Genomic DNA, 25,613 nt, shown 5'->3' with positions numbered 1-25,613 from the left:
CCCATCCCGTGGGTGGTGGTGGAAAGTATTACAGAGGCACATAATGGGTTCAGAGTTCGTTTAGCTAAACAAGTGACAGTCTTGTTAAGCTTTACACACAGGACGGACTGCACGTGGGGCTAGCAGGCTGTTTGCTACTCGGGGCACCGTGGAGACGCCTGTCATTAGGTGAGAGGAAGAGAGAGAGAGAGAGCGAGCCTGAGCCAGACTTGATCAGTGAATAAAGATGGGTGGCAGAATGACGAGGAGTCCTCATTCTGGGCCGAGAACTTCCACAAACTATCCTCCTAACTTTTACTTGTAATTTTTAACGGAATCGACTAAAGCGTCAAAATTGCATGGGTCTAGTAAACATTTAAGCACCGTAATAAGGACGTTTTCTGAACATCGGCCTCCATAGGTTAGGTTCGTTCGTTTCTGATTACGTGACACGATTACACTCTCTATGGAGTGTTAATCACGAGGACGGGCCGCCAGGAAGGCTCTAAACTACACCTCGCTAAGGAATTCTCTTCTCACTCGAGAGAAGAGAATGCCCGAGCTAGAAGCACATTGTGAAGGAAATACTCGTGATGGTGAGGGTCACTATTAGTGGTCCTGGTGATGGTGAGGGTCACTATTAGTGGTCCTGGTGATGGTGAGGGTCACTATTAGTGGTCCTGGTGTTGGTGAGGGTCACTATTAGTGGTCCTGGTGTTGGTGAGGGTCACTATTAGTGGTCCTGGTGACGGTGAGGGTCACTATTAGTGGTCCTGGTGATGGTGAGGGTCACTATTAGTGGTCCTGGTGATGGTGAGGGGTCACTATTAGTGGTCCTGGTGTTGGTGAGGGTCACTATTAGTGGTCCTGGTGTTGGTGAGGGTCACTATTAGTGGTCCTGGTGTTGGTGAGGGTCACTATTAGTGGTCCTGGTGTTGGTGAGGGTCACTATTAGTGGTCCTGGTGTTGGTGAGGGTCACTATTAGTGGTCCTGGTGATGGTGAGGGTCACTATTAGTGGTCCTGGTGATGGTGAGGGTCACTATTAGTGGTCCTGGTGATGGTGAGGGTCACTATTAGTGGTCCTGGTGATGGTGAGGGTCACTATTAGTGGTCCTGGTGTTGGTGAGGGTCACTATTAGTGGTCCTGGTGTTGGTGAGGGTCACTATTAGTGGTCCTGGTGATGGTGAGGGTCACTATTAGTGGTCCTGGTGATGGTGAGGGTCACTATTAGTGGGCCTTGTGATGATGAGGGTCACTATTAGTGGCCCTGGTGATGGTGAGGGTCACTATTAGTGGTCCTGGTGTTGGTGAGGGTCACTATTAGTGGTCCTGGTGATGGTGAGGGTCACTATTAGTGGTCCTGGTGATGGTGAGGGTCACTATTAGTGGTCCTGGTGTTGGTGAGGGTCACTATTAGTGGTCCTGGTGTTGGTGAGTGTCACTATTAGTGGTCCTGGTGTTGGTGAGGGTCACTATCAGTGGTCCTGGTGATGATGAGGGTCACTATTAGTGGTCCTGGTGATGGTGAGGGTCACTATCAGTGGTCCTGGTGATGGTGAGGGTCACTATTAGTGGTCCTGGTGTTGGTGAGGGTCACTATTAGTGGTCCTGGTGTTGGTGAGGGTCACTATCAGTGGTCCTGGTGATGATGAGGGTCACTATTAGTGGTCCTGGTGATGGTGAGGGTCACTATCAGTGGTCCTGGTGATGGTGAGGGTCACTATTAGTGGTCCTGGTGATGGTGAGGGTCACTATTAGTGGTCCTGGTGATGGTCACTATTAGTGGTCCTTGTGAAGATGAGGGTCACTATCAGTGGTCCTGGTGTTGGTGAGGGTCACTATTAGTGGTCCTGGTGTTGGTGAGGGTCACTATTAGTGGTCCTGGTGATGGTGAGGGTCACTATCAGTGGTCCTGGTGTTGGTGAAGGTCACTATCAGTGGTCCTCGAGGAATAGTGATGTCAGGATGATCATTAGACCAGCTTTCCCAATATCCGGGCGGGATACTCGGCCCTGCGGCTCCTACAGTGTCGGCCAGACCCTGAAGACAATACCTCTCTCCTCCAAATATCTTGTCTCTTGCTTTATCACGCATCGTCTGTTCTTTTTGTTTTTTACCTCCCAACCCCTAGGCACTAAGTTTATCACATTCCTCTTAAGCTTATCGCATTCCTCAGGCCTCGGCTTGTTGGGCTCCTTATCTTGAGGTTATCTTGAGATGATTTCGGGGCTTTAGTGTCCCCGCGGCCCGGTCCTCGACCTGGCCTCCACCCCCAGGAAGCAGCCCGTGACAGCTGACTAACTCCCAGGTACCTATTTACTGCTAAGTAACAGGGGCATTCAGGGTGAAAGAAACTTTGCCCATTTGTTTCTGCCTCGTGCGGGAATCGAACCCGCGCCACAGAATTAAGAGTCCTGCGCGCTATCCACCAGGCTACGAGGCCCATAAGTCCTTTACGAGGACTTACGAGGTCCTTTGGTTTAGTAAGACTCTTTTGTTTTTAATTTGGTATATGTTGTTTTTCGGGTTCGTAGACGTTATCAATCTTGCCTGCGTTGCTGTATAACATTTTGCCTGTCGTCTAGCGGGCCATGATTTATGGTGGTGGGTGGTGGCTTGTCGCCTCACGTTCGCCAGGCGATAAAATATTCTTAGAGAATGTACGTTTAACTGGTTATACGTCACCCGTCACTCTGGTGATGATATGGTGGTGTGGTCTACTTTTTATCTCTCTCTGTCCGTCTCCCCCCTTCCTCTCCCCCCCCCCCTCCCACTCCATGCTAACACTACACCCCCTCTCCTTGTTCTCATTACAACCCCCCCCCCCCCACCCTCACGCCCACTCCTCACCGCCATAAGCTATGACATATTGTGTACCATTTTACCTCCGAGATATAATATCCCTCACCTCCCCCCCCCCCTTCCTCCTCCCTTCACTCCCAGACTATTTTTGTCCACGACGCCATAAAATAGACAAATGTATTGGCTCTGCTTCCCATTCGAATCTGGGAAATAAATATTATAATAATACAATTTTAATTATAATTCGTTTTCTCAAGGACAGGAACCCTGTGTATATATATACTCACCTAGTTGTACTGATCTAGTTGTGCTTGCTGGGGTTGAGGTTTGGCTCTTTGGTCCCGCCTCTCAACCGTCAATCAACTCTCAACCGTCAACAACACAGAAATCACAATAGCGTGATATATCAAATGAACAAATCCACAAGGGCATTGATGAGGGTTCGAACCAACGGACGGAATGTTCCCAGACGCGCTTGCGAGATGGGGACTTTTAGTATCACTGTTTCCTTAGTCACTCTTGTATTGATGATGATATCCTCATAATGCACCCAGAGTCTGCCAGTGCAGACTACTTATCACTTGCCTCTGTATGACTAACCATCCTGTGTGATGGGAATTTTTTAGCATCACGTAGCTAGCTTTTTGACACATTGTATTCCCCTTCATATAGTCCTGGGCAGCTGCACAAATGCAGATGTACCTAATGTTTAAAAAAAAAAAAATAATAAAAAATCAAATTTGAGAGGGGATGAAGGGGGAAAAGGGCAGAAGAGAGGCATGTTGAAAGAAAGGGGAGAAAGGGAAAGAGGGGGGATGTTGGAAGAGAAGGAAGGAGAAAGATGGAGAGAAGGAGGGAAAGTCTGGGAGAGAAAGCGGAGAGGGAAGGAGAGGATGGAACGGAAGGATGGTGAGAGGGGGGAAAAGGTGGAGAGCGGGGAAAGGAAAAGAGAGGGGGGATAAGGGAGGGAGGGAAGGAGGAGTGAGAGACCCGGGTGCCATTACATAGTGCCATTAATGTGTGTTTACAAAGGTGAAATGCCCTTCTGACCAACTTACACATCGGGTGCGTGGCCCAACTTGGGTGGGCCAGGTTTGGCATCATAGCACAGCATGCCATTTAACACAATACCAAAGCTACCCCCCCCACTCTTCGAATTTTGCTTTTCACAATCTGGCAAGACTATTTTTATTACTGTATCGTAAACCATTATGCAATGGTGATGTCAATATTAAACAAAAATCCAATCATAATACTTAGTCTTTAATAGCAAGATACATGCAGTATCTGGCAGGCCAACCGACCCCCTCCAATACTCGCAGCCGTGTCTCGGCCCATGTCTCGGCCCATGTCTCGGCCCATGTCTCGGCCCATGTCTACCAAAGAACCAATCCAGATTTCATAGGCTAACGGAAATTCAGTGTAGATATTTTTTATTTTTTTATCTTAATGAAAGAAATGTTTCTCGTGCTTCTCTCACTCAGTTTCCTCGTGGTTCTCCCCCTCCCTCTTCTCATGCTTCCTATTACAGTCCTCTCTCAACCTGCACTTGTGCTATAGGACTCGTGAAGACCCACACGGGCCAGCCGCTGAACGCTGTTGTTAAGTGATAATTCCTGTGATGGTTTTTGAGGGGACGGGAGACTAATGCCCTTACATTAGTACACCTCCCCTCGCTGGGCGTCTGGAACACTGACCTCTCGCCTCCATCTCTCACACTCACACTCGCACACACACACACACACTCTCTCTCTCTCTCTCTCTCTCTCTCTCTCTCTCTCTCTCTCTCTCTCTCTCTCTCTCTCTCTCTCTCTCTCTCTCTCTCTCTCTCTCTCTCTCTCTCTCTCTCTCTCTCTCTCTCTCTCTCTCTCTCTCTCTCTCTCTCTCTCTCTCTCTCTCTCTCTCTCTCTCTCTCTCTCTCTCTCTCTCTCTCTCTCTCTCTCTCTCTCTCTCTCTCTCTCTCTCTCTCTCTCTCTCTCTCTCTCTCTCTCTCTCTCTCTCTCTCTCTCTCTCTCTCTCTCTCTCTCTCTCTCTCTCTCTCTCTCTCTCTCTCTCTCTCTCTCTCTCTCTCTCTCTCTCTCTCTCTCTCTCTCTCTCTCTCTCTCTCTCTCTCTCTCTCTCTCTCTCTCTCTCTCTCTCTCTCTCTCTCTCTCTCTCTCTCTCTCTCTCTCTCTCTCTCTCTCTCTCTCTCTCTCTCTCTCTCTCTCTCTCTCTCTCTCTCTCTCTCTCTCTCTCTCTCTCTCTCTCTCTCTCTCTCTCTCTCTCTCTCTCTCTCTCTCTCTCTCTCTCTCTCTCTCTCTCTCTCTCTCTCTCTCTCTCTCTCTCTCTCTCTCTCTCTCTCTCTCTTTCTTTTTTTCTTTTTCTTTTTCTTTTTCTTTTTCTTTTTCTTTTTCTTTTTCTTTTTCTTTTTCTTTTTTTCTTTCTTTTTTTCTTTCTTTTTTTTCTTTCTTTCTTTCTTTCTTTCTTTCTTTCTTTCTTTCTTTCTTTCTTTCTTTCTTTCTTTCTTTTCTCCCCCCCCCCCCCAACTATTTTTTAGCATGCTGATACCAGCTTAACGTTCTTGATGATGTTCTGGGAGTTGTTCTACTCCCTAAGCCCGAGGCCTGGCTTGACTTATGAGAGTTTGGTCCACCAGGCTGTTGCTTGGAGCGGCCCGCAGGCCCACATATCCACCACAGCCCAGTTGGTCCGGCACTTCTTGAAGAAAACTATCCAGTTTTCTCTTGAAGATGTCCACGGTTGTTCCGGCAACATTTCTAATGCTTGCTGGGAAGCAAATCACTGATGTAAGTAAATTACGAGCTAGAAGCCTGATCTAACATCATGTCGGGCCGGCACCAACCCATCCAAGCCAAGATTCAAAAGTAGTACCTGGTTGATACCTGGTTGATGGGGTTCTGGGAGTTCTTCTACTCCCCAAGCCCGGCCCGAGGCCAGGCTCGACTTGTGAGAGTTTGGTCCACCAGGCTGTTGCTTGGAGCGGCCCGCAGGGCCACGTACCCACCACAGCCCGGCTGATCCGGAACTTCTCTTAGAAAACCGTCCAGTTTTCTCTTGAAGATGTCCACGGTTGTTCCGGCAATATTTCTTATGCTCGCTGGGAGGACGTTGAACAACCGCGGACCCCTGATGTTTATACAGTGCTCTCTGATTGTGCCTATGACACCTCTGCTCTTCACAGGTTCAATCTTGCATTTTCTTCCATATCGTTCACTCCAGTACGTTGTTATTTTACTGTGTAGATTTGGGACCTGACCCTCCAGTATTTTCCAGGTGTATATTATTTGGTATCTCTCTCGTCTCCTTTCTAGAGAGTACATTTGGAGAGCTTTGAGACGATCCCAATAATTTAGGTGTTTTATCTCGTCTATGCGTGCCGTATATGTTCTCTGTATTCCCTCTATTTCAGCAATCTCTCCTGCTCTGAAGGGGGAAGTGAGTACTGAGCAGTACTCGAGACGGGACAGCACAAGTGACTTGAAGAGTACAACCATTGTGATGGGATCCCTGGATTTGAAAGTTCTCGTAATCCATCCGATCATTTTTCTGGCTGACGCGATATTTGCTTGGTTATGCTCCCTAAACGTTAGATCGTCGGACATCATTATTCCCAAATCCTTGACATGCTGTTTTCCTACTATGGGAAGATTCGATTGTGTTTTGTACCCTGTATTATGTTTCAGATCCTCATTTTTGCCGTACCTGAGTACCTGAAATTTATCACTGTTAAACATCATGTTATTTTCTGCTGCCCAATCAAAAACTTTGTTGACATCTGCTTGTAGTTTTTCAATGTCTTCAGCAGAGGTAATTTTCATGCTGATTTTTGTGTCATCTGCAAAGGACGACACGAAGCTGTGGCGTGTATTTTTGTCTATATCAGATATGAGAATAAGGAACAGTAGCGGTGCAAGGACTGTACCTTGAGGTACAGAGCTTTTAACATCGCTTGGACTCGATTTTATCTGATTGACTGTTACTCTTTGTGTTCTGTTCGACAGGAAATTGAGTATCCAGCGTCCTACTTTTCCAGTTATTCCCATTGACCTCATTTTGTGAGCTATCACCCCATGGTCACATTTGTCGAACGCCTTTGCAAAGTCTGTGTATACAACATCTGCATTTTGCTTTTCTTCTAGGGCTTCTGTGATTTTGTCATAGTGGTTGAGTAACTGTGACAGACAGGATCTTCCCGCTCTAAATCCATGTTGTCCTGGATTGTGCAATTCATTGTTTTCCATAAAACTAGAAATTTGATTCCTAATCACTCTTTCAAACACTTTTATTATGTGTGATGTTAGTGCAACTGGCCTATAATTTTTTGCCAAGGCTTTACTCCCCCCCTTGTGCAACGGAGCTATATCTGCAGATTTAAGTGCTGCTGGTATCTCCCCTGTATCCAGGCTCTTTCTCCATATTACGCTGAGTGCTCTCGCTACTGGTACTTTACATTTCTTTATGAATATTGAATTCCATGAGTCAGGCCCAGGAGCTGAGTGCATAGGCATATTATCAATTTCTCTTTCAAAGTCTTCCGAGTTTGTGGTAATATCCGTTATATTATCTGCAGCTTGAATGTCATTCATAAAGAAGCTGTCTGGGTCATCAACTTTCATGTTGTTTATTGGTGTGCTAAACATAGCCTCATACTGGCTTCTTAGAATTTCACTAATCTCTTTGTTGTCCTCTGTGTACGTACCTTCATTTGTAATTAACGGTCCAATACTGGTCGAGGTTTTGGATTTTGATTTTGCGTATGTGAAAAAATATTTCGGATTTTTCCTTATCTCTTGTATAGCTTTCTGTTCCAATTCCATTTCCTCAGACTCATATGATCGCTTCAACGTTTGTTCTATTTCCTCAATCTCCCTGCTTAGGCTTGTTTTCCTTGCTTGTGATAGTTGTGTCTGCCGAAGCATTTCCGTTATTTTTTTCCTTCTCCTGTACAGTCGTCTCCGTTCTCTTTCTAGAGTGGTCCTCTTTCTGCCCCTCCTCACAGGTACGTGCTTCAAGCAGACCTTGTAAGCTTCAGCTGTCAGTTGAGCTATTCCCTGTGTGGGAGTTTTGTCGCTTAAGACCGTCTCCCATTGAATGGTTGCAAGGTCTACATTTATTTTTTCCCAGTCAATCCTCTTATTGTTGAAATTGAATTGATTGAATATTCCTTCTCGCTTGTTGGGTCTCTTAGACCTACTACCGTTATTTATGCTAGTTCGCACTTCAATGAGCTTATGGTCTGAGTATGAAGTATCTGAGATTGTGATATCCCTGATTAGTTCATCATTGTTTGTGAATAACAAGTCTAGTGTGTTTTCGTTCCTAGTTGGTTCTGTAATCTGTTGATTGAGCGAGAATTTGTCACAGAATCTCAAAAGTTCTCTAACCTGTGGTTGGTTATTTCCCGGGTCATTCCCTGCTATGATATTTGTGTTTGCCGTTCTCCATCTTAGACTCGGTAAATTGAAATCTCCAAGAAAGATAATATCTGGAGCTGGGTTTGCTAGGTTGTCAAGTATGTTCTCTATTTTGTGCATCTGTTCTGTGAATTCCTCAATCGTTGTATCTGGCGGTTTATATATTAGAATAATAATTAGGTTTAGTTTCTCTACCTTCATTCCAAGTACCTCTACCACCTCATTAGTTGAATTTAATAGTTCTGTGCATACCAGGTCTTCTTTAATATACAGACCTACTCCTCCATTTGACCTAGTTTTTCTATCACATCTATATAGATTATAATTTGGAATCCAGATTTCACCATCCATGTAATCTTTTGTATGAGTTTCCGTGAATGCCCCAAATATTGAGTTTGACTCTAATAGAAGGCCATTTATGAACTTAACTTTATTTCTTATTATTAGTAGATAGTAGTGGTAGCCTCCCTAGCTCCATTACCCAGTTATTACACCCTACACTAGGGTATGAGCAACGACAAGTGTTCTTATCATTTAGGAAACAGGACTGACCCACTTGTAAATATACACGATCAATTAACCCGTACAATATGCCGAGTACGGGTGGACTAGGGTAGCGGATCTCACCCGGTGAAGCAGGCGTCTGGACCCTTCAAGACCGCCGGGTGGTCGAACATGGATGTTTTAGCGGGTTAGGCAGTTTCCAGTTCCGAATCTCATTACTTCTCTCAGCAGGCCAGGCCTGGAGATCACACCCCCAGTGGGTCTCAACTGGCTACCCAGCTGCACTTGCAAGATTAAGAATGCAACATGTTTCCCATCTGTCTCGTTTTTTATGCAATATCAAATGGAAATTTAAAAAAAAATCCATACTGCAGATTACTTTTGTCTCCTTTTCCCAGCCGCAACTATTCCCTGTCTGGTCGTCACCCCCCCCCCCCCCCCCCACCCCTCTCTGGTCCCTCTCACTTGTCTGGTCGTCGAATTAGAGGGGAATTCAGAGAACATATATGGCACACATTAAAGCACCGAAATTGTTAGCACTGCCTCAAAGCTCTCAAACTGTACTCTAGAGAGGAAACGAGAGACACATCACATGATATATAGATTCTCTCTCTCTCTCCTCCCTTAGCTCAGATGAGCCTCCACTCATTGACCTGTGTAAGCCATCACTTGCTATCCCTTCATCTCCCCCTCACTGCCTCACGGGTCCCTCTCACTGCCTCACGGGTCCCTCTCACTGCCTCACGGGTCCCTCTCACTGCCTCACGGGTCCCTCTCACTGCCTCACGGGTCCCCCTCACTGCCTCACGGGTCCCTCTCACTGCCTCACGGGTCCCTCTCACTGCCTCACGGGTCCCTCTCACTGCCTCACGGGTCCCTCTCACTGCCTCACGGGTCCCTCTCACTGCCTCACGGGTCCCTCTCACTGCCTCACGGGTCCCCCTCACTGCCTCACGGGTCCCTCTCACTGCCTCACGGGTCCCTCTCACTGCCTCACGGGTCCCTCTCACTGCCTCACGGGTCCCCCTCACTGCCTCACGGGTCCCCCTCACTGCCTCACGGGTCCCCCTCACTGCCTCACGGGTCCCTCTCACTGCCTCACGGGTCCCTCTCACTGCCTCACGGGTCCCTCTCACTGCCTCACGGTTCCCTCTCACTGCCTCACGGGTCCCCCTCACTGCCTCACGGGTCCCTCTCACTGCCTCACGGGTCCCCCTCACTGCCTCACGGGTCCCCCTCACTGCCTCACGGGTCCCTCTCACTGCCTCACGGGTCCCTCTCACTGCCTCACGGGTCCCTCTCACTGCCTCACGGGTCCCTCTCACTGCCTCACGGGTCCCTCTCACTGCCTCACGGGTCCCTCTCACTGCCTCACGGGTCCCTCTCACTGCCTCACGGGTCCCCCTCACTGCCTCACGGGTCCCTCTCACTGCCTCACGGGTCCCTCTCACTGCCTCACGGGTCCCTCTCACTGCCTCACGGGTCCCTCTCACTGCCTCACGGGTCCCTCTCACTGCCTCACGGGTCCCTCTCACTGCCTCACGGGTCCCTCTCACTGCCTCACGGGTCCCCCTCACTGCCTCACGGGTCCCCCTCACTGCCTCACGGGTCCCCCTCACTGCCTCACGGGTCCCCCTCACTGCCTCACGGGTCCCTCTCACTGCCTCACGGGTCCCTCTCACTGCCTCACGGGTCCCTCTCACTGCCTCACGGGTCCCTCTCACTGCCTCACGGGTCCCTCTCACTGCCTCACGGGTCCCTCTCACTGCCTCACGGGTCCCTCTCACTGCCTCACGGGTCCCTCTCACTGCCTCACGGGTCCCCCTCACTGCCTCACGGGTCCCTCTCACTGCCTCACGGGTCCCTCTCACTGCCTCACGGGTCCCTCTCACTGCCTCACGGGTCCCTCTCACTGCCTCACGGGTCCCTCTCACTGCCTCACGGGTCCCTCTCACTGCCTCACGGGTCCCTCTCACTGCCTCACGGGTCCCTCTCACTGCCTCACGGGTCCCTCTCACTGCCTCACGGGTCCCCCTCACTGCCTCACGGGTCCCCCGCCCCTCACTCTGTTATGACCTCATGCGCCACAGCATCGCTGGAATCCATAGCCTGCCCAATAATAATTTTTTGTCTAGGGTATAAAAAAATGCTAGCAAAAATATTCCAATTTACTGGGTATATAACATACGTCACCGTAAAAATAAGAAGAAAACTACCATCTCTAAAACTCGCATTCTATCACATTATCTAGCTTCTTAAAGCCTTGCAAGATCATCAACAGCCTTGCAACATCATCCTCAAAACTGCAGACTCTCGTCACTAGCAGACACTAGGCTCTATCCTGGCGCTGTGGGACACTAGCACTTATTGTGCTGATAATACAATTAAAGATGGTAGTGTCACTATCATTAATCAGTGAGGTTCAGGAATCTTTATCGTAACACAGCACAATGGCACCACTCAGGCACTCAGATCCTCAGGTACCCATCTCAATAATACATATAACAGCACCTACCACCTGGCATAAATGATGTACATCAGTAGAAACTGATCCAATAAAGGTACACAGCATACATATATACTAGTAGATCAAATCAGTCTCCGTGGTGTAGTGGTAAGACACTCGCCTGGCGTTCCGCGAGCGCTATGTCATGGGTTCGTATCCTGGCCGGGGAGGATTTACTGGGCGCAAATCCTTAACTGTAGCCTCTGTTTAACGCAACAGGAAAATGTGTACTTGGATGAAAAAACGATTCTTCGCGGCAGGGGATCGTATTCCAGGGACCTGCCCGAAACGCTACGCGTACTAGTGGCTGTACAAGAATGTAACAACTCTTGTATATTTAAAAAAAAAAAATAATCTTATGAAATTGATACGCAGGTCAAGAGCAAGATGCCACACATCCTTCTCCATGGGAAGATCAAAGAGTAGTGACCGCTCAGGGGCCGGACAGGCCGGGAGACAGTTTCCAAATCTATAAATCAGTCGACTCTCCTCATTCAAATATCACAAGCCAGATATTTCCCCTCCCTCTCTACAGCCGACGTACTAACCACAACCCGTGTCTCCTGACAGGTCTGCCGGCGGAGCTGTACTATGTAAGGGAGGGCGTCATCAACAAGTACGCCCTCGAGTTCATTGTCCCAGTACCTGCTAACTTCACCTATATCTACTTCACCTGGAGAAGCCTCATCAAACGCCCGGTAGGTGATTCTCTAGTGTTAGTACTGCTGTTATCTAATCATCTAATGCAATGACACCTGACCTATTGCCCTATTATATCTACTTTTATAAATATTGAATGGACTTGTACAACCTGCTGCTTTAGTTCATTTCATATTCCCACTATAACGCTTAAAGAAGTCTGTTTAATATCTCTATGAACTCATCTAAGTCTCAAGCTTTCATCCATGTCCCCTTGTATTAGGAGTGTTCATCGTGAACATTTCCTCTTTTTCCACTCTGTTAATCCCCTTAAGTATTGAATACGTCTCTATCATGTCCTCTCTCTCTCTCCCTCTCCTCTTTTCTAGCGACGTCAGGTTTACTTCCTTCAGTCTCTCTTCACATCCCATCATTCCCAATTCTGGGACAAGCCTCGTCGCAAACTTTGAACCTCATAGTTTTCTTACGTGTTTCTTCAGGCTCCGCGATATGGTGGCATACTCTACTCACGTAGCGGTGTACAGCGATCTAAGTGCCTCGTTATTTAGGTTCCTGAATGATACTCTAACTTTTGTTAGTGTAGAGTATGCTGCTGATGTTATGGTATTCATATGAGCCTCCGGAGTTATATTTGGTGTATGTTCACTCCCAGGTCTTTTTCTCTGGTCTGCCTCTAGGGAGGTAGTTTCTCTTCATTGTGTCCTGTCCCTCTGGTCTCCTGTCATCTGTTCCCATTTCCATCTCTTTACAATTGTTCGTGTTGAATTCTAGTAGTCATTTCTCGGACCAACTCTGCAGCTTGTTTAAATCATCTTTTGGAGAATCTTATAGTCCTTATCTGTCATAAATCTCATTAAGTTTTCATAGTGTGTGTGTGTGTGTGTGTGTGTGTGTGTGTGTACGCGCCTGATAACCGAAGTGCAGTTACAGGATGAGAGCAACGTTCGTGGGGTCCCGCCTTCCCTGCACACACTGTCATATGACACTTTAAGACCACTGACGGTTTTGGCCTCCACCACCTTTCTCACTCAACTTGCTCCATCCCTCTACAACTGTTTGCTAAAGAGAACTTTCACATATGTTTGGGCACCTTTGATTCATTAGTTGGAATCTATGCCTTTTTGTTTCTTGAAGTTGCAGTTTTCAAGAATTCTTCTTTTATAAATTGTATCGATTTGATACTATTTGTTTATGTAGTGATCATATATGCTCGTCTATAAGACTTAAGCAAATGTAGCACTTCTAAACTCTCCTCGTAACTCTTATTTTTCAGTTTCGGAAGTCGCTTAGTAGCATGTCTTTTCACCTTTTCCAATTTATTGATGTACTTCTTGAAATACGGCACCATACAACCGCTGTATATTCCAGTTTTGGTCTCACGAAAGTCGTAAACAATTTTTTTAATATTACACTGTCCATAAATTTAAAACAATTCTGAAGTTGGAAAGTGTAGCATCAGCTCCTCGCACAATGTTCTTTATGTGGTCCTCTGGTGCCGCCCATCCTCCTGGTTTGGTAGTACTTGTAGTAACGATGAGAACCATCGTACGTATACCGACGAACAACGAAATTATTAAATTGAAATCGGCACGATTGTATTGGACTAACCGGGAAACTATTGTTTTACTTGTGTTGCAAAGACAAACTAAAGTAACCGAACCTTCCTAGGCCTAATACACGATATCTGAGGCCTAATCTAGTACATTTGTGTGCTAAACTAGGCTCTAGGAATATTTAAGTTTGTTTTTTAGCTTAATTTTTTTTTAAGAATGTCTTACTAGTCAGTATACTACTATCTGAAAGCTAAGTACGTACTAATTCGTGACTATTGATGATCGTCAATAGGTACTATATAAACAGGAGGATGGGTTGTCTGGTGAGAGTTTGCAGCTCATAGTTACTCTTGCATCTTTCTCTGACAGAGCTCTTTAAAGCCACTTCCCATAATTTGTAGGTTGTGTGGGGCCTATTTTCTCCTATTCCACGTTCCATAATGTGGTATTTATTCACATTAAATTCCATCTATCAAGTGTTGTTCCATATGCTTATTGCTCTGCATGATACGTTGAAGTGCATGATAATTCTAATTTGCTTATCATCCCTAGTCGCTTAGTATCAGCTAAGTAATTCACATGAAATAACTTCATGTAATTCTGTGGACCTTCTGGTAGATTGTTCATACAGACGATGAACATTACTGGGGCTAGAACTGAACCCTGTTGTCCTCCACTAGCAACATTTTTCAAGTCTGATAAATTGCCTCTGATTACCACCCTCACTTTTCTATCAAAATTGTTTATACATGTCAGGAGTCTACCTGTAAACCCCATCCAGTATGTTCCAGTTTCCAGAACAACTGCTTGTGTGAGTGTATCAAAAGTGAGAGCAGTGAGCGGTAGGTACACCTGGTAGGGTAACATGGGAGAAGAGCTAAGACATCGTTACCTGAACTTTGCTTCAGTGACTTCCATAGGACCCATTGAAGTCGCTCTATATGCCACACACAAGTTTGGCCTCTAAATTCTTTGAAGAGCTGGCTCCTTTAAGGTCCCAAACATATTAGGAGAAGACTGTGTTCTGCGTGTCTGGCTGCCTTGTAAGCAACGTATTAAGGCGTAACGCACGCCTGGTACACACCCGGGGGCGGTGATGAGGCCGCTCACGACGGCTCGCGTCCTCTTAAGAAAGTGATGGTCACGGAATGAAGATTTTTTCGGATCCTCACACGACCATGGTAATTGTATTACTGGTGGAACAACGGGACTGGTATGTGTTGTTACAATTCAAGGGGCAGTGTCGCATTCAAGGGGCAGTGTCGCATTCAAGGGGAAAAATCCATGTAGCGTCACATCTTGAGGGAGTGAAAGAGGGAGAGGCGAAAGTGGAGGGGGAGAGAGGGTAGGGTAGAGGGAGGGAGGGTAGGGTAGAGGGAGGGAGGGAAGGAGGGAGGGAGAGGGGGGCTCCCTAACCCCAGGCAGAAAGAGCATAATGGACCCCCAATCCAGCCCGACACAGAACAAGGGGGTTTGCATAGCAATTTGTCCCTTAACTGGGGACTAATAGGCTAACCAGTCTCTGTCTGGAGCTGAAATAGTAAAACGAGTATCCTTGTTCCGGAAACTTGGCTCCCCCGGGCGTTGTAATAGCCAAGTTTATCGTTGGTGTACCCGTCAACGTTGTGTGTGTGTGTGTGTATGTGTGTATGTGTGTATTTGTATTTGTAATTACCTAAGTGTAATTTCCTAAGCGTAATTACAGGATGAATGCTAAGCTCGTAGTGTCTTCACAGTACTCTTTGCCTTATAACACTTTGAAACTACTGACGGTTTTGGCCTCCACCACCACCTCACTTAGCTTGTTCCAATCGTCTATCACTCTGCATAATACAACTTTTTAATGTTTTTACGGCACCTTTGTTTCCTTAGCTTGAACCCGTGACCTCTTGTTCGTGATGTTGCTGGTTTCAGGAATTCCTCCTTGACAATATGGTAGATTCCTGTTAGAATTTTTATGTGGTGATCATATCACCTCTTTTTCTTCTATCTTCTAGTTTAGACATATTTAATGTCTGTAGTCTCTCCTCGTAACTCTTGTTTTTCAATTCCGGGAGCCATTTTGTAGCATGCCGCTGCACCTCTTCCAGTTTCTTTGTGCTTCTTGAGAGTTGGGCACCATACAACTGTTGCATATTCAAGTTTTGGTCTCACAAAAGTCATTAACATTTTCTTTAGTATTTCACCATCCATATAATTAAAAAGCAAGTCTGAAGTTGGAAAGCGTCGCGTACACTCCTCTCAAAATGTTCTTTGTGTGTTCCTCTGGCGACAGCTTATTATCCAAAACCACCCCTAGGTCTCGTTCTTTATTAGAGTTCTGTAATTCCATTCCACATAATTTGTAAGTTGTGTGTGGTCTATTTTCTCCGAATCCACATTCCATAACACGGAATTTATCCACATTGAATTCCATTTGCCACTTGACGCTCCAAGCACTTATTTTATCTAGATCAATTTGAAGGGCATTACAATCGTCTGCGTCTCCTGTCTTCCCAGTTTCTTAGCATCATCCGCAAACATGTTCAATTAATTCTATATTTCTTTTGGTAGATCGTTTATGTAGACGATGAACATTACCGGTGCAAGAACTGAACCCTGCGGTACTCCGCTAGTAACACTCCTCCAGCCGAATACATTATCTGATTACTGCCCTCGTCTGTCAGTTAGAAAGCTTTTCATCTGTGTGTGTGTTTCTTCAAACACTTCAAAAACCTTCATTATCTCATCATCAAGCTCACTTCCTTCACCATTCCATCACCACACGTGAATCTCACACCGGCTTTTCTATGCATCTCTAAGTTTCTACGATAATTCTTGTGCCTTTTACCCTTACACAAGTGAACCCCGGCCTCCTGTGTGTCTGTATCCCCACCTCTCACCCTCAGCCTCTCTGTTGTGTGTGTATCGCTGACATCAGCCGTGTGTGTCTGCAGCACACTGGCACTATTGATCTGTGTGTACCCGCAGATGCAGTACATGGCCCACATCGAGTACGACAACGGGGAGGCCATGGCGCTCCCGCAGCTCAACATCTCCAACAAGGGCCTCGTACCCGCCCGCCCCGACACCTTCAGGTACGTAACTCTTAACTCCTGGTGGGGTTTGGGAGGGTTCTTCCTGACTTGTCCCATAAAATTAGGTTCAAAGAAATAACAGGTAAAGTTGGACGGTTGGTACTGAATTTCTTGATAAACAGATGGCGAAGACTAACAGTGAACCAAACACAGTTCAGTTCGAGTACCGTGGAGAGCTTAAGTAACCTAAGTTACTGTCGTTGTACAGCAAGATATTGTTCATGCACCGCTACTGTGTCAGCTGTGTGTGCTGGGTCTTTATCCTTCATGGTAGGTCTTCATCTTTTATGAGCCGGTGAATGAAATGTTATTTGCACGTTTATTGAGGTTTGCTATTGATATGACTGGCACGTGGACCACCCAATACCTCCACGACTCGAGTGATACCCCAGGAGAGGTTGTCAGACCCAGTTGGGCCTGGGATATTTACTTTCTATTTCATATATATTATACCACATATGGTGGCTTATAACTAGCTACAGTAAGGTTAGTAGTACAAATGTTATGATAAACATAGGTTAGTATAAACATAAAGTGTGCCTCAACGGTGCGGTTATGGCCTGTAAGGCTGTGTGAATGGTTCCTCCAACAGATTAGTGTGTGATACATGTAGTAGAGTTGTGCAATGGCGGCTGGCACTCGTGTGGCGTCTGTGGAGCAGCAAGGGTATGAAAGTGTCACAGGTTATGTTGGCCAGCTCACCTCTTCAGTATCTTCAGATCACAAGTTTACCCGCCAAAGGAATGCAATGTAAAAATTGACAATAACATATACAGTACAGCTGTGACATGAAATATTTGTGTGTGTGTAGTAAAGAATTCGATTCACTTTGTTTGGGGTGACGCCCCACACTATAACCGAAATTATATTTATTTATTAATAATGGGCCCTTAAACTATAGATATTGCACAAATCGGATACTATGGTACTCCCGTTGTTGTAGAGGTTGCTGTGCACGGCACTAAGGTAGAATAGTCTATCGTGCATGAAGCATGTCGCAAAATCTCTGAGAGCACATGTCTCGTGTCTGTTTACATTTTTCTGAGACAAAGACGCCGCCAGCCCGAGGCGGTGTTCCAGTAATATTAGGTTCCAGTACTCTGCCACTTTTCTAATTTTATTTAACAATAGCAAGGAAGCCTGGGGTATATGGTATAATTATAGTCAAAACTATTAAGTATTATTAAGGAATCGTTCAGGACCCTGTATACCACTTGTGTAAGACCAATCCTGGAATATGCAGCTCCAGCCTAGAGTCCATACCTAGTTAAACACAAGACAAAGTTAGAGAAGATTCAGCGGTATACCACCAGACTCGTCCCGGAATTGAGAGGAATGAGCTACGAGGAAAGGCTAAAGGAGCTGAACCTCTCATCCCTGGAAAACAGAAGAGTAAGGGGAGACATGATAACCACCTACAAAATTCTCGGGGGAATTGACAGGGTGGACAAAGACAAAATCTTCAGCATGGGTGGGACACGAACAAGGGGACACAGGTGGAAACTTAGTACCCAAATGAGTCAGAGACGTTAGAAAGAATTTTTTCAGTGTCAGAGTAGTTAATAAATGGAATGCACTAGGAAGTGATGTGGTGGAGGCTGACTCCATACACAGTTTCAAATGTGGACATGATAGAGCCCAGTAGGCTCAGGAATCTGTACATCAGTTGATTGACAGTTGAAAGGCGGGACCGAAGAGCCAAAGTTCAACCCCCCGCAAGCACAAATAGTCGAGTACAACCAGGTGAGTAGTACACACACAAACACATTAAAGAAAAAAAGGAACAAGATAGTAAAAAACAGAAAGACTGCGATTTTACCGGGAGAAGTTTGTGGGCCTCGTCAGATACAAGCGACAGCTGCAACCAATTAAATCTTGGATGATAAAACCTGCTGTCTGAAAACTTAATGTTTCCAAAAGTTTCCTTTCAATTGGCGAACATCGAACGATTCGAAGCCGCTTCTTTCGCCTTGTATTTTTTACGTAATGATCTATAAAAGGCAAGACATGAAATCTCGCGCCTTCCCTCCCTCCCAGCAGTGTTTCCTCCCTCATACAACGTTGCTGTTCGTTAATGTTCACTGAATCATGTGACGGAAAGTGAGAGATTGTGTATTTCCTCGAAGCTATTTGGAGGCCGGTGGTAGTATCCAAGGCAGCAGGCGTTACCTCTCTGGATAACAACACCGAACTGCTGGAAAGGAAATCAAGTGTAAATATATCTATCTATAGAGTTTTTAAAATGAAATGTGTCTTGCCTAACTCTGGACGTGAATGATGGTTGTTAGAAGGCTTGTCATAGGAGTATTGGTGTTGGACCCATTGGACTATATATCATATATATAGTACCTTCAACTGTCCTGGCTCATATATACCATTTTTCTGATCCATTGAATCAATGTCCTCTTCTGCGTTGCATTCTTCCCATGGTGGTGGTAATAGTTTCATATGTAATGGAAATATATTAGTTCATTACATATTTTGATATAAAATTCTCCTGATTGGATTAATTTATTATAGTCCCACCTCTCATTAGTCTAATTGCCGAAGTCTTGTTTTAGTTCCGAAATTCTATCTCCGATACTCTGAAAGTTCCGTTCCATTCTCACTACCTTAATCGTAGCATTTTTCGCGTGTCTTAAAATTATTTTTGTCATTATTTTTTGGCAAGTTCGTCATTGTTTTCAGCCTCGCTTTTCCAAAGGAAGAAATGACCGGTGCAGCTTAATCAACGAGTAATCAAACAGTACTGACGTGCGTTCCACGTCACACAGGTACTCACTCCTCTTTCACTTCATTACTCTTTTGTCTCTCCTACTCTTAACCCTCTCCCCCTATGTCCTTTCTCGATCACGCATAATATTATCACAGGTTAATTAGGCCACCACGGCAGCGATGCGCCCTCTGGTGGTGGGGCGGAGAGTTTCCTTACGACATGCTAGGTCACAGGTCACAGGTGACTGACACGTGAGGTCAGGTCACAGGTGACCGACACGTGTCACATTATAGCAACCTCGGGCAAATATTAGAACACGTGGTTCCGGATATGCACAGGTAAATCATTCCCTACGAGACAAGAAGGCATTGCAGTATGTAGAAAGAGTAGCGCTTAATTGCCTTTCCGACCAGGAATTAGGCTCGAAGAATAAAATAGCTGAAAAAATTATTGAGTCATTGATAAATATAAAGTAAAATATGCTTCAGAACGTCTGTTAAAACTTTGCTTTACTAAGTGTAGTCACTACGAATGTGACGCCTCTTTGCACTTTTTGAGGATTCACGCTTCCACCAACCTTCTTTTTCGTCAACTTCGCTACAAAAACTAAGTTAGGAAGGAAGGAAGGAAGAGAGAAAATAAAATAGAAAGGTGAAAGAAAGTCTTTTAGCTTTCTCGTCTTCCATAAATTGCTGGAATACCCCCTGAGAGTCGCTATATTTCCCTGGATTTAGCGCGAAAATTCCCGCCAATGTTTTACCTTCCTGGCCAATTTCCCGGGGAGATACGAGGGCTCCTGTAGAGGGTTTACTGGCTCCAGTGCTCCTCTTGACACATTCCTAATACAAAAACAAAGTTTTCTTCAATATTTATATTTTCTTTCTTTGCTTTCACCTTCAGTATATTTCTCTTGCAACTGCTTTTCGACTCTTCAGTCATGGTGGCTTATCTCTTTCTCCTGATACTTTCATTACCTCTACATCGGAAATATCCTGAGATAAAAAAAAATGGGCCGGAAAAAAGTAAAAGGATTTAAAATTGCTACAAGATGATTTAGATAAGCTTATAAAGTAGACGACAGATTGGCAGATGCAGCTTAATACTGACATATATGATGGGCAGGTCAACAACGACTAAATTGCCAAATCTGAATATGAAAATGATTATAGTGTGAGTAGTAGAGATCTTGAGGTAAACAATTATTGCATGAAGGTAGAAAACATTGTGAAGAGAATTCTGGCATCCATATCTAGCAGTGTTGCCAGCAAGATATTGAATGTTTTCCCACCTAATGTTATCTAATGTGTAAGACATCTAATGTTAGATCCCATTTAAATTATGCAATCCAGCTCTTGTCACCGTACGATAGAATGGACATTACTTAATCATATACAGGGAAGGATGACAGACAAGTAATTAGAAACCATTAGTGTGAAGAGGGGATTAAGACAACTTTGTGTAAAGTAAAGGGTGACTTAATGTTTATCTATGTGTGTGTTAATTCTAAATACACATTGGTTCGGAGTCTGGTTTGTGGCGAGTGGCGCCACCTGGCCACCAATGCATGAGGCTGTGGCTGCCATGGCAACAGCGACGCCCGAGAGCTCCAGGCTGATAAACTCGGCGGAAAATTGTGTCTAGTTCTCTGTTTATTTAAAGTTGCGTCCACGCTTGAACGTCACTATTATGTTGTTAGCCAAGGTAAAGTGCTCACGTTGCCCCTTGTTGTAAACAGTGCTCACGTTGCCCCTTGTTGTAAACAGTGCTCACGTTGCCCCTTGTTGTAAACAGTGCTCACGTTGCCCCTTGTTGTAAACAGTGCTCACGTTGCCCCTTGTTGTAAACAGTGCTCACGTTGCCCCTTGTTGTAAACAGTGCTCACATTGCCTTGTTGTAAACAGTGCTCACATTGCCTTGTTGTAAACAGGCGGTTTTTGACGATGTTTACACTGTTAGGGTTTCATTATACGCCCTTTTCCTGTAAGCATTACTGGCTGTGTCTGTCTCTGCGTCTGTCTCTTTTGTGGTTATATAAAGTTTGCTTAAACTTTAAACTAACTTTATAACTTCTTGTCATCACAACTCTGTACACGAATGTCTTGTGTTTTGTTGGTGCTTATAGTGTGTTTTGTCATGTCATTCACCTATGCTCTGTGTCTATAGAAGAGAATGTCTGTGTCGTCTGTCCATGGTTAGAGGCCGGAGGCTTGGGGCTGTCACCATAGTTTTCAAGATGACATATGGGAGGTGTGGGACTGTGTGAGGGCGGAGACACGGTGGGTTGAATAAAGAGGGCCTTATCCTCCATCCCATATTTACCCTTATCCTCCATCCCATATTTATCCTTATCCCCCATCCCATACTTACCCTTATCCCCCATCCCATATTTATCCTTATCCCCCACATTCTTACACATCACAATCTGACCCCACATACTATTCCTGCCCCCCCACTCCATCCCAGGCCCCCCCACACACATGATTCCTGTCCCCCCCCTTCCCCCCACACACATACACTATCCCTGCCCCCCCCCCCCACACATTTTCTCTGCCCCCACACTATCCCTGCCCCCACACACACTATCCCTGCCCCACCCCCTCCCCCCCCCCCCACACACACACACACACACACACACACACACACTATCTCTGCCCTCACACACTATTCCTGTCTTCCCACACACTATCCCTTCCCCCCACATACTATCCCTCACCGTCCTTCGTCCAAAATTCTCAATTTCGCTTCTTGTGTCGGTGTTGAAGGTGGAGAACTCATGCAACGCCGCCTCCAGTGTGAGAGAAAATAGCACCCATCTGGGCCGTGAGCAACGCTAACAGTATGTTTATCGCTTGGATTACTGCATTATATGCTGGGATGCGTCCATTTGTTGAGACGTTAGAGAGAACACTTTAGTGAGGGAACCTTACTTGCTAAACTATGCTAAGAAACCAAGCCATCTTCCCTTACTGTTGAAACTTGCATTTTTTCTATACGTCAAGCCATCATTCATCAAAGGCTTAACATCTTGAATTAACTGAACTCTTTCTGTTTGGCTGTGATGTCTCTGGTAAACTCCTTGACGAACGACTACTAACAAAAGATGAATTTAGTCCTGAAAAGATATCCTAACTTTGATAGTGTGTCTGGGGTCTTTCGAGAGTTTACTCAAGAAGGCGATATGTACATTGCAAACTAAGTAGTTCACATGTTTTCAGTTAATAAACAAATGCAGAGAAATCACTCCCTCTGGCTAGATTGTTGCTGGAATACCTCAAAACGGGAACCATATCAAGTGTGTTCAAATAATAACTGGCACCAGCGACCTACGGAACTCAACAATGTAATGCCTATTAAATTTAGTAGCAAGTTCAAGTAAGTTTGAGATTAAATACAACCTAAAAGGATAGAGTAGCTTCGGCTACTTCTACCCTCATCCTAATTTATTATCAATGGTTAAGGTTAAGGTCAACGTCTCTCGTTGGTAGCTTCTCCCAGAAGGGGAGATTTTCTTCTTCACTGGCACTTAATAATTAAAACTGTCCGGTGAATACGGTATTATCAGCCACATGTTATTTTGTGATGATCAGCTGTGTTAAGCGTAGCTTAGGTTAGAGGCTGGTGTTGCGGGCCCCGTCTCACCTCTCCCAGTTACTCTGGTTTGTTGTTTTAGAGTCGGCTACACGGAACAAGAAGTTGCAAGTAGCACGGGCTATGGTGAGCCCGTGGTGGACTTACCTGGCACAGGACAATGCTGGAACTGCACGTAGACCATGTGAGGCCGTATGTTGTACATCTGTGTAAATAACAGTGACAAATTTTCCACCCCACCTGCTTCCAGGGCCGCCCTCTCATCCACCCACCTCCAGGGCCATCGCCTTATCCACCCACCTCCAGGGCAGCCCACTGGGCCACCCGCCCCGAGGCCCCACCTCGCCTCCTCCAATGTTTATCATTCATATCACTGTTGACGGTGACGCTACTTATTTTTGTAATCGTTCTAAGCGTCGCATTCAGTCTGGACAAGAGGGAGGACGCGGAGATGGAGAAGAGAAGAGAGGGAAAGAGAAGAGAGGGAAATAAAAGAAAGAGGAGGGGGAAGGAGAGGAGGAACCGCAGTAAGAGCGCGAACACTCGGGCAATACACCTTTCATTTGTTTCTTGTGTGGGGCTTCGTGCCTTTGTTCTCACATATGTGTGTGTGTCCGTATATTCTCAGCTTCTAACTCCGATTTCCGAACATTTTGAGGCTTTGTGCAGTTTGTTCTCTCGTTTATCGTCTTGGATTTAAAATGTTGTATTTAGTTAGCTTCATCCACGTCTTCATTCACCCCATTATTGCACTTATTGATAACTAACAGTAAAGACGAGCTCTCTGACATCTCTGTGACTTGTCTGTGTGTACAGTTTATATGTGCTCCTTCGTTTTGCTCTTCCTAGCCCTGAGTATTGCTGCTTTTTCTTCTTTGCCAAGTTCTCTTGAAATCTTGTATATCGTTATCATGTCCAAACTGCCTCCTTTCCTCGTGTGGTCTGTGCTTGTTGTCTATGCATGGGTCTCTGTGTTCAACTATGACTAATTGTTTGAGTCTCAAACACACGACTAACTGTGTTTGCTGGACCGGGCGTCAGGTTTTGGAACCCAGGTTTTCACTGTCTGTAATCTAATGCAGTATTAACATACCAACAAAATTTCTACAACTTGCATTCGTGGTTTCTCGTTGTGGCTGCTAAACAGTTTGTCATAATGTAACTATTCAATAAGCTATAGAATCTTATACGTAGTAGTCGTCTTCCTTTTCCCGTGTTGTATGATGCAGTCCCATGAGCCTTTCTTCGTACTCCAACTCTGTTCTGGAATCAGTCTTGTTATAGTCCTAAACCTTCTCGAGTTTGTGTGTGAGAGCTCCACGCACGAGCCGCACACTCCAGTACTACTCCCACATACGACGTAAAGTGTTAAAAATGCTTGTTTTCAGATTATCGAAATCTATTCGGGTTTCCCAGCGTTTGCCACTGATGTAAATCTGTTGATTTGTGTCTCTGGAGACAGGCTTAGTTTATGTCTGTTCCCCTATTCTTGTATTGGGCGAACGTGTGCTGTATGCAGAGTTCTACGTTCTCCAGGGCCGCCCTCTTAGCCACCCACCTCCAGGGCCGCCCTCTAAGCCACCCACCTCCAGGGCCGCCCTCTTAGCCACCCACCTCCAGGGCCGCCCTCTTAGCCACCCACCTCCAGGGCCGCCCTCTTAGCCACCCACCTCCAGGGCCGCCCTCTTAGCCACCCACCTCCAGGGCCGCCCTCTTAGCCACCCACCTCCAGGGCCGCCCTCTTAGCCACCCACCTCCAGGGCCGCCCTCTTAGCCACCCACCTCCAGGGCCGCCCTCTTAGCCACCCACCTCCAGGGCCGCCCTCTTAGCCACCCACCTCCAGGGCCGCCCTCTTAGCCACCCACCTCCAGGGCCGCCCTCTTAGCCACCCACCTCCAGGGCCGCCCTCTTAGCCACCCACCTCCAGGGCCGCCCTCTTAGCCACCCACCTCCAGGGCCGCCCTCTTAGCCACCCACCTCCAGGGCCGCCCTCTTAGCCACCCACCTCCAGGGCCGCCCTCTTAGCCACCCACCTCCAGGGCCGCCCTCTTAGCCACCCACCTCCAGGGCCGCCCTCTCATCCACCCACCTCCAGGGCCGCCCTCTCATCCACCCACCTCCAGGGCCGCCCTCTCATCCACCCACCTCCAGGGCCGCCCTCTCATCCACCCACCTCCAGGGCCGCCCTCTCATCCACCCACCTCCAGGGCCGCCCTCTCATCCACCCACCTCCAGGGCCGCCCTCTCATCCACCCACCTCCAGGGCCGCCCTCTCATCCACCCACCTCCAGGGCCGCCCTCTCATCCACCCACCTCCAGGGCCGCCCTCTCATCCACCCACCTCCAGGGCCGCCCTCTCATCCACCCACCTCCAGGGCCGCCCTCTCATCCACCCACCTCCAGGGCCGCCCTCTCATCCACCCACCTCCAGGGCCGCCCTCTCATCCACCCACCTCCAGGGCCGCCCTCTCATCCACCCACCTCCAGGGCCGCCCTCTCATCCACCCACCTCCAGGGCCGCCCTCTCATCCACCCACCTCCAGGGCCGCCCTCTCATCCACCCACCTCCAGGGCCGCCCTCTCATCCACCCACCTCAAAGGCCGCCCTGGAGAACTTAGTAAAGTACCTTAACTTAGTACCTGCTGCTCGCTAGGTATAAGTTAATAGATTCGACTGCTGCTGCCGAGGCGTGTTCTTATCTTGGTTCCTTGGTTCCTGTCTGTATGTCCATCTATATGTGAATAAATATTTTTATTTGTATCTGTCTATACGACTTCGTGTTAATGCAGGCAACTTGTGTTTGCATTCA

At 46.6% G+C, this 25,613-nt stretch overlaps 1 protein-coding gene across 7 annotated transcripts in view; it reads left to right on the top strand.

The window, feature by feature from the left end:
* Positions 1-25,613, top strand: part of LOC123745078 (tyrosine-protein kinase Dnt) — a 316,401-nt gene that overhangs the window by 218,428 nt on the left and 72,360 nt on the right. For all 7 annotated transcript variants that reach the window (XM_069306249.1, XM_069306250.1, XM_069306248.1 and 4 more), the window contains 2 exons: positions 11,779-11,906; positions 16,392-16,498. In XM_069306249.1, the coding sequence (XP_069162350.1) occupies positions 11,779-11,906; positions 16,392-16,498 (235 nt within the window). The remainder of the gene's footprint in view (positions 1-11,778; positions 11,907-16,391; positions 16,499-25,613) is intronic.

Source organism: Procambarus clarkii, chromosome 57, assembly GCF_040958095.1.
Source record: "Procambarus clarkii isolate CNS0578487 chromosome 57, FALCON_Pclarkii_2.0, whole genome shotgun sequence".
Lineage (NCBI taxonomy): Eukaryota > Metazoa > Arthropoda > Malacostraca > Decapoda > Cambaridae > Procambarus > Procambarus clarkii.
Note: the sequence above shows the minus strand (reverse complement) of the source record. Positions and strands in the feature narration are given on the sequence as shown.